This window comes from Mchenga conophoros, linkage group LG17 (assembly GCF_057382185.1).
Source record: "Mchenga conophoros isolate Kocher_MC1m ecotype Shallow Benthic linkage group LG17, M_conophoros_male_GT1.1, whole genome shotgun sequence".
NCBI classification, from domain to species: Eukaryota; Metazoa; Chordata; class Actinopteri; order Cichliformes; family Cichlidae; genus Mchenga; species Mchenga conophoros.
In genome coordinates, this window is record NC_140542.1 from 20,973,893 (window position 1) to 20,983,765 (window position 9,873).

Below are 9,873 nucleotides of genomic sequence, written 5' to 3' on the forward strand. Positions count from 1 at the left end.
TCAACTGATCTCACTTTTAGTTTCGTTCTCAGCTGAACGGAGCAGCCACTCCCCTCTACATTTAATCACCTGACTACATAACAGGTGTGCGATGCAAAGATTAGCTTCTGTTCTTGCACTTTGGCATGAGGCCTTGGTCTGCATTACTGTGGCTTCTTACCCTCTTCATCAAGTATGTAAACAAAGGCACAGACACAGGCCCTTACCTCATTTGTGCATTTCTAAAATTGTGATTGAACCATTTTGCTTTTCTACTTGTGCTGTGTCTTTGTCTTCTTTCTTATTGTTATTTATTTTTTCTATTTTCTCCCATTTTCTTTTTCATTTGTGTCTTTTCTTCTGCCTGGCATCACTGACATTGCTATATTCCACATGTACTGTGAATAATAGTAAAATAATAAAAATAGAAATCAATAAATTGGTAAAAACAAAACAACAAAACAAGACAAGCAAAAGGAGCCTATAAAGAGTTTCTATAGCGTTTGATGGAAAAGCAAATGTTTGAGACAACATTACAGTGAGATCATAATTTTGATTGCAAAGGCTGGCGGGCAAGATAAAAAAAAATGAACATCTACACACTGCCAGCCATCAGACACCCTGCTGGGATAATAAGCTGGCCAAAGGAGGCGATAGAAGCCACATTAAGACAAGGGAGCTCCTGACCATATGTGATGAGACAAGTCCAGCACCTAGAGACTGTACACTTAGCGGGAGGAAGGAAGCTGAGAACTTGTGAGTACACAGAACCACTATCCAGGATGAAACAACAAAGATCCATGAGTACATCAGGAGGATTGCCACAACTGATCATGTGCTTAGTAAATTAATGAGAAATCAGAGAAAGAAGAGGAGAAAGGAGAAGAACCACCATGGAAGGACAGGCCCCAGCACACATGCACCCCTGTTAGATAAAGAAAGTGGCAGATATCAGAAAAATCCTAGTTGTTGGACAAAGCTGGATGGAAAGACAGCAAAAAAGGCATTAATCATAGCAGCAGAGGAACAAGCTCCATAAAGGCTGGGGTCTACCAAACCAGCCAAGACCCCAGGTGCAGGCTGTGTAAAGTAGTGATGTGTCTTTGAAGTGAACGACGCAAGCCGGCTCCATGGGTTGTTTTTTTTTTTTTTCCTTTCTCTCACCCTCTCTCTCTCACACTTTTTTCCGCTTCACTCCGCACGCGAGCCTTGTGGTTTTCGCTGGGCAGAGGGGGGAGGGGCGGTAGTTACACTCCAGGAACAGAGTGGGAGGGAAAGAGAGAGAAAGAGAGAGAGGGACAACAACTTCACATTAGAAAGGTGTAGTAATCATCCACAACTATTTTCGGTTGTGGATGATAAAGGATTCAGAAAGTTTATTCATGCAGGTCCATATGACAGAGAATGTGCATCTTCTTTTTGTTTTCATATTTTAATTTATATTTAATTGTGTTGTGGTTTGCAGTGTTTTGTGTTGTTTCACTTTTAAAAGGAAAAAGCTGAAAATTTAAATAGTTAAAAGTTGAAACGTAAATAGTTGGTTTTTGTATTATATGATTTATTTATTACATTTTATGTGGAATGAATGAATAAAAGTATATTTACGGTGGCCCCTAGAGACAAAGCACGTACAACTCCAAAACACGTACAAACTCCAAAACACGTAAAAACTCCATAGCACTCCATAGCACGTACAAACTCCAAAGCAAACTCCAACAGAAGTGCTCCAGGATGCTAGGGGCAGTGTTGAGCTTTTTTTACTTAGAGGCTGCACAAGCCAGGAAGTACCAATGACTGGATTTGGTGTGTGGTAGTAACAGGTAAATGAAAACTTTTTCAAATTATTTGAATATATATAAATGCTTATGTATAAATACACAAACAATACACATATGCTTTCAGTTGTGTAATTTAAGTGATCTAGGTAGCTCTTTTGCTACCTGATTAGCAGTTTTGGAAGTTCAGTTAATGCTAGAAATGTGTTTTGGAGATTGTACGTGCTTTGTCTGTAGGGGCCACCGTATATATTTATACATAAACATATGTAAACAAAACCAAGTTTTTTTTACATCAGTAATTCCTTTTGTGCATAATTTTCTGTTGTTGTTAATAATAAATTAATTAAAGCAACAAAATAACCTGAAGAGCCGGTTGGGAGCCGAAAGAGCCGGCTCTTTTTAGTGAGCCGAGCCAAAAGAGCCGGTTCTCTATAAAGAGCCGGAAATCCCATCGCTAGTGTAAAGACGCCTCTGAGACAATCCAGCACATAACAGCAGGGTGCAAGATGCCAGCAGACAGGGCATACATGGAACGCCATAACCAAAGTCCCAAGGTCAAAATTGGAGATGCCCCCTACAGTGGTTGAGAATGACCGACCTAAGATCCTGTGGGGCTTCCAGATACAGACAGACAAATCAATTGGACATAGTACTGGTGGACAAGCGGAGGAAGATAGCCGTATTGACAGACGTAGCTATACCGACTGACAGCAACATCAGGAAGAAGGAAGATAATAAGCTTGATAAGTACAGAGGGATCAAGGAGATGTGTAGGGTAAAGGCAACAGTGGTCCCCATGGTATTCAGAGCACTCAAACCCTTAAGCTCCTATGATCAGGGCCACTTTCCTCTCCTTGTGGGCTCCATAATCTCCCACTATGGTGATCATCATAGTGACGGCGTAGAAGATGAAGAGTTTGATGGTGCAGCCCTCCAGCAGCAGACTGATGAAGGAAGTGTCATGAAGAGTTTACTTGGCTTTGTCAAAGAGCATGTTTGTCTTTTAGATACATCACTTTGGGATTTTTTATATTTATTTACACTAAGCAATACCTGCAGCTCTAAAGAACCGACTCCAAAGCTTAATACTGAGCTCAAGTATGAGAGATCATGATTGTTATTGGCCTTATAAAAGTTTCTTGATTATGGTGGAAATGAGTTTGAGGCAGCTGTTGATGTGAGCCATGTTTGCAGCTGGAAAATATAGTAAAAATAACAGCACTGCTCCCAGAGTGCAGAGGAGTTTTATTTCTCTGGGGAGAAGGATTTCCAGTAAACCAAAGAGAGGGGCACGTGTTGGTTGGATTTGAAAACTTCTGTGAATGTAGGGCCAGTCTGAATATGACCTCCTACGATCAAATCCAGATGTGGAAGGAGAGTGAATTTACTGGAACACTGTAAGCACATTTTACTTTTTAAAATAACACATTTACACATATAATTAAGTACAGTGATGTAGGTTATGTCATTTTTATGCTACTTATTTTCATGGAAAATGTCTGGTGTTCACATTAATTACATCTTCCATATCAATAGTACTGGTAATGGGTTTTGACTGTCTGTACAATTATGCATACAACCTGCTGCAGTTGTTTTTTGTTTGATTTGTGTTGGAAAAAGTTCCTTTACAGCAGTGAAACAGAAAAAAATTTCAGACCGACACGGTTTCTTTTTTCCCCTTTTAATCCTGTAACATGGTTAGATTTACAGTTTTAATCAGAAGAAAACACGACACATAGAGACGTCAAAAATGCAAAGATATACAAAAATATTTCCCTTATAAACATTTTTACAAGCAGCTGCATCATCACAGCACTCAGGTTTCAAACTGCAAGCTTGGAAGATTCTGTCCTACTAACAAACTTCACATGAGGTCGCAAAAGAATGTGGCTTTTCTTTTAAATACATTTAATTTTACCATGACAAATCGAATCAGTAACATTAACACTGCCTTCCACAAACACAGCAGGTTACACGAGTCCAGCTGTGAGTGGTCTCAGGGATCTCAAGATGGCTGATAGCTGGTGGAAGCTGCCAGCTCTGTTCAGAGATGGAATGCAGGAAATTCTGTGAAAGAGATTTTAATTTAGAGATTAAAGACTGTTTTTACAGTAATGGTAGTTAAGGTGAAGACTTTAGAGCCAAAAGTAGGTGAATTTTCTTCAGCAAAGAGTGAAGAAGCTGGAAACTAAAAGGGTGAAATTGTACAAATTTCATTTTGAATTTAAAAACTTTTTTTTAACACAAACACAGAAAAGTCCACGTGAAAAGAATTATTTCTATGCATCAAAGCAATTTTGGCAGATAAGAAATTAAGAAATAAAACTGCCATTTTGGGTGATATTATGCTCGATTCCCTCCTGAAATGTTGGGATGGTGTTATTCAGACTAGTGGGCTGGAGAAAGCAGTTAAGCTATTGAGATGGATTTCTTATGACTGACTTTTTGGCCCAATATTTACGATAATAAGTTTAGTATATGGGTCTCAAAAGGTTTAACTACTTATTATTCTCTTACCCATGAGGGGGCATTCTTGAGCTTTGAGACATTAAGACAAAAATATGGACTAGGTCAAGACCATTTTTACAGGTATTTACAAGTCAGGCATTACTTTGATGAAAACATTAAAATTATAATAGAAAACAGTGAATTGGGCTTTGTGGAGCACTGTTGTTATCAAAAAATTAAAAATTAAAAACAAAACAAAAATTTTTCATGCTGCTTGAAAAATATTTCACTTTGAAATTCAAGAAGAAAAAAAACAGGACTGTATGAAAGAAAAAAAACAATGCATCGTACTTTGGCTAGTATGCCGGGGTGTTGTGCAGCTCCTCGTATTTTGGTGGCATCATGGAGACCACGATGGTGTGTCTGTTTGGGTAATACAGCTGGTGAATCATGATGGAGGACAGAATCATGCCAAGCAGCTGTCGGGGAACACAGGAAGCTGAGTTAAACATCTGCAGGTTGTGAAATGTTGATTCTGATTCTGTATTCATAATGAACTAATATTATAATGAACTTAGACTCAAACTGCTATGTATTTACGTACAAGATGATTTTTCACAAATTTAGATTTTAGTACTAGTTTACTTTTTGTTCCACTACAGACGCTGTAATTCTTCAACATTTGATGGAGAAGATGGAGAATTCAAACTTTGTAGAAAAAATATATTACATGTATACTATGACTTTCTCATTGTCACATAAATAATAGCAGGGACTAAATGCAGAGAATGCAGATGTGACATTTATGCTACCGAATCCTTGAATAATTGATAATACTCACAGCTAGAACAGCCAGAGTGAAGCTGACCACAAGCATGATGTTGTAATGAAACTGGATGTGGTCCATGATCGTGGGAAAGCAGGTCTGAAAATAGAAGGAAAAATAAAAACTGTCAAGTTCTGATATAAACTGAGGAATGATTTAAGCTTTTCAAAAGGGTGCTGGGTCGCTCACCTTAGTGTAGACGGACATTCTCTGCAGCATGAAAGTCTGGAAAATTTACAGAAATAAAGACGTTACAAACTGTGACACACCGTGACCAGTGAAGCAAGTGGGTGCATCGATACTCACGTTGTTTTCGACAGTCTGACACTTGCCCTCCTTCTCCTCCTCCTGGCTGCATACACAAGAGTCGGGGATGTTCTTCCAGTCTTTGTAGCTGAACAGACCACAGCAGTGAAACTACAAACACCAGCAGGAGAAGAAAGAAAGAAAGAGGAGAGTTACTCATCTTCAGGAGGATCATCAGCTGGAAATAAACGTTAAAAAGTGTGTGAATTTTTTTTTTAGAAAAAAGTGATCAAATTACTTGTGGACAGTTTGCCTGCTCTTATTCTGAAAGCTCACTTGCTGCCAACTATCAACTGTATATAAATAATGGCACAGTGTATTATGTCATGTTTCAAAGGTCATCTGATGTTATTTTACATCATCACCAGTTTGCAAGTGCTAAATCTTTTATGCCCTGATTGAGTGCATCTTTTTTCCATGAATGTAACTTGTATTTAGCAACAACAAAAGAAAAACTCATTTTAAAAAGATTAAGAGATTGCAGCGAGCAAGTTAGAATAGCTCACCTTCTCCTGAATGACCTCAGCCATGTTCCTCACATCCTCTGAAGATTTGTCCAGAGGCACAAACCTCCTGAAAGTCTGCTCCACGATGCCTTTGAGCTGCAAAAATCAAATATTTTTATAGCATGTATTACATTTATATTTTAAAAATTAAAGCATTTTAATGGTTATGAAAGATAATATGGGTAAGGTAAAGTAATGAAAAAGTAATTGTATTTATATGTGTTGATTATTTAAAAAAAAGCATGATTTAAAAAGTTTTTCCAGTTAAATCAAATAAATCTCTTCACATGACTTCGTCCAGCATCCTGCCTTTACCTGAGGATGAATGATGGCAGCAGGGATTCCAATTATGAGCATCACCAAGCATCCAATGACCATAAACACCAGGAACTGCAGAGGAAAATTCATTCATTTTCTTAAACACTTGCATTATCAAATCATGACTATTACATTTGTCACAGATGGTCTTCATTAAGAAATACAAACAGCCCATAATGGAATGAGACTAACAACCCATATGGAAAAGATATATATAAATCTTATAAAGTTTGTATCTGTCTTGTGTGAAACTTGTATGAAAAGCATACAAGAGTGAAAACAGATATAAGATCCCTAGAAAAATTATATAAATGAAACTTGTATGTTTTGGATACTTACTAAAACAATATATGAAAGTGGCTACTTTCATGGGTAAATCATATAAGCCTTATATGATTCATTATATGAAGTAGGCCACATCTTATGCAAGTCTTTTATAAGTTTTTTCCATTTCTTTTCAATGTGGGAAGATAAGAGAAAGCAAAACTAAACACAGCAAACAAGATGGGAGACCACCAAAATAAAACCGTTCTCTGCTGCCTGTTGGAGCGGGGGGCCTAGGAGGAGGAGTTGGCTGTCCGATTGGGGTCTGGAATGTGGGGCCTCCCTGCTGCTGCCGAGTCGGGTCGGTCTGCTTCTCTCCACCCCAGGGAAAAGGGAAACACTACCTGGGTCTGGGTGCAGTTTCCCCCTCCAGGGGCAAGGGTATCTAGACCTGGGGCTTAGAGTACGCTTGGGGAGTGTGATTGTGTGTACAATGTCTCTTTGTGTCTGTCTCCACGTTGGGTGAGTGATGAGTAATTGCATATGAGAGCATGAGGGTGGGAATGGATGTCTGTATCTGTGTGTGCCTGTATGTCTGTGTCTACATGTCAGGTTGGGTATCAGACGCCACCTCTCTAGGGACATCTCAGGCCCTCCAAGGTATGGAGGCCTATCTCCCCCACCACTTCCCCTGCCAGTGGCAGACGCCCTCAGACATCAGTGCATTGGTTGTTCTTTGTATCCGGGCATGGGCGTCCAGGTACACACCGGCTCACTCCTTGGTGGCTGCTTGTCGGGGCCTGGAGCCTGGGTCTCGCTCGGGCCACTTCGGGGGTGGGGTGCCCTCAGCCTCTCGACCTGGGGCTCAGTCACTCTGGCACAGCTGGCTGCTGGCGGAGCTCACGGGCGCGTCACTGCAACCCCCCCTGGCTTCTGCTCCACGGCTGCTGAGTGGCCCTTCATCTGGGGCTCTCATCAGCTCTTTCTGGGACAGTGGCGCGGCTGCCCCTCTGTTGGTCTTCCTTGGTCTCTTGTGTTCTGAGGGCCTCTGGATGTCTGGAGTTTTGATCTCCTCCATACCTGCTTCATGCCCTGGAGGACGGGGCTGTGGCTCCCCACACCCTCTAGCAGATCATTACATGAAGGAACCTTTTAATACAAGCGCGTTCATGCTCACAGCTGTACACACGGGTGCTCACACACACAAACTACACCCTTTTTGGCTCCTACCTCAAAGCAGAGCACCATACTGTAATGCAAAGATAATAAAAATGAGAAAAACCCAAAACATCCCCAAAACTTAAAACCAATGACAGTCTGAACTCACCATGATCAGGGCCACTTTGCTCTCCTTGTGGGCTCCGTAGGCTCCCAGCAAGGCGATCATCATGGCGATGCAGCCCACCACGTAGAGGATGAAGAGTTGGGTGGAGCGACCCTCCAGCTGTGGACAAAAGTGTCACGAAAGGTTAGTGGGCTTTGTCTGTTTGTTCCCACATGTTACATTTATGTTTGAATGTGTCCTCACGTTATATCCTCGAACGTCCATGAAGAACTGATACCACAGAGCGAGGGCGATGGCTACTCCACCAGCAAGCTGAACAAACAGAAACAGTCTGGTTAGAGCTGCTGGATCCTTTAAACACAACCAGGATATGAAATGACTGCACAGCCACGCACGTGGACGAAGCACAACAACAAACTCTGAAAGTAAGAACAAACGTGTTGAGTTGATGTCGGTTTATTTTACTCTTCTAAGCTTCGGTTTCATTTAATTGTAAAAAAGGAGGCAAATGTGGTTGTTTTTGACTGCTGCGTCTGCCTGCTGACTGGTTGATGTCTTTAAGGAGATTCTGGATTAAAGTCTGCGATTATCATTTCCTAAATAATCTCTTTACTCACCATGAAGAATATGTTGAAGACAGTGAAGATGTGTTTGAGGCAGATGTTGATCTGAGCCATGTTTGCAGCTGGAAAAGTCCAAAGCCCAAAGTCCAGATGAGCTCCGACTGCAGCGAAGTGAAGTGAAGTGAGAGGAGAGCAGCTGAGTGAGCTGCTTTGAAGGGTTTCAGGGCTTTGCTGGGCGGGACGTCCGATATGTTAGAGGTGGAAACTTCTGTGGAATGCTTGTTTAACAAGGGGAGGTTCAAAGCAGGGTCTTCCTCCTTCCAGTAAATCCAGCGGAAATAGTTGTTGCTGTGAGCAGGGACGGAAGCTGTTCACAGACTGGCTGGAGTGGAGGAGAGGGCGGTGTTATGCCCCGTTTAAAACAATCCAGATGTGGAGACATGACTCATTTTACTTTTATGAGAATCTGTCGTCAGCAGGAGGAGAGATAACTTACCGAAAGTCAGTTTATTCCTCTACAGCTCAAAGTAATTTTTACTGCATCTGCACACAATGTACTCAGAGTTTTCTTTTAATAAATGAGATATGTTTATAAGGGTACTGCACTTAAGCACAAAGATTTGTATATAACTTTTTATGTTGTATCATATCTGCAGTGGTTTCAAATGTAAAGCAGTATGAGTACTGCACTCAAATACAGATTACATCGTCTTTAACTTCCCTCCTTATTACTTTTATAGTTGCATCTTATTAAATAATACTTTTTGTTTTATGAAGTAGGTTTTGTAGTTTTTTGTGTCTTTGTAGTTTTTTGTGCATATCACACTTGATTTTTTTTTTTATTGATTCCTAATCATTTTTCATTGTGGAATAATTCGACCCACAAAGACTTTGAGCGTCCACAGAGCACTTTTAGTCCTCCGAGTGTGAACGAGCTGTCAGACAGAGCAAAGCAATGCAAACACTACCCTGAGTCCCACGTCACTGTTTTGGAATCTGCAGCTGTGAAAAAAACAGAAACTTGTGAGATGAAAAAATGATCACTGAATGTAAAATTTGGAATTGATGCCTACAACATGTTGCAGCGGTTGATTTGATTTGTGTTGGATTTTGTAGTTTGTGCCATCATGCAGTTGTTTTTAAATCCTTTCTGTCTTCTCATTTTATTTCTAAAGTTGTAAAGTTTCATGTTACCCTTTTGCGACCCTTTCCTGTTCAGCAGTCAGCACTAGAGCAGGGCGAAATGACCAAAAATATTTATCACGATATACATTTGAAAATTTGTGATAACGATATAACTGACGATATAAGTGACACTAGACAAAATACTTTACAACTCCACAACTTTATTTGTGCAAAAAAAAAAAAATCAACGTATTTTCACTTAAACAAGCAGCTTTTTTTATGTGCATTAAAGTTATATAAAAAGTTAACAGTGCAAATGCAAAATCCTTGCTGACAGTTTAACCAAAAGGAATTTCCAGTGGAAATTGGCTGACATATCCTCAGCATAACCATGTATAATATCCACAAAACTTAGAAAGAGGTTATACACACACAATACCGTAATATTATGTTGATGCACAGTACGTATCACTCC

The 9,873-nt window shown here is 40.2% G+C and overlaps 1 protein-coding gene across 2 annotated transcripts; it reads right to left on the minus strand.

The window, feature by feature from the left end:
• Positions 1–3,422: 3,422 nt before the first annotated feature.
• On the minus strand, positions 3,423–9,561 carry LOC146555433 (tetraspanin-8-like). 2 transcript variants are annotated; one of them, XM_085251810.1, is made up of 10 exons: positions 8,328–9,116; positions 7,954–8,022; positions 7,753–7,869; positions 6,159–6,233; positions 5,844–5,939; positions 5,338–5,448; positions 5,221–5,256; positions 5,047–5,130; positions 4,557–4,684; positions 3,423–3,824 (listed from the first exon to the last, which is right to left on the minus strand). In XM_085251810.1, exons 1-9 carry the CDS (start codon positions 8,385–8,387, stop codon positions 4,562–4,564), a joined length of 771 nt encoding a protein of 256 aa, XP_085107936.1. In that variant the 5' UTR covers positions 8,388–9,116; the 3' UTR covers positions 3,423–3,824; positions 4,557–4,561. The 2 variants fall into 2 exon arrangements, with proteins under 2 accessions (XP_085107936.1, XP_085107937.1); XM_085251811.1 differs by having other exon boundaries at positions 3,423–4,684; positions 8,328–9,561.
• Positions 9,562–9,873: the final 312 nt, after the last annotated feature.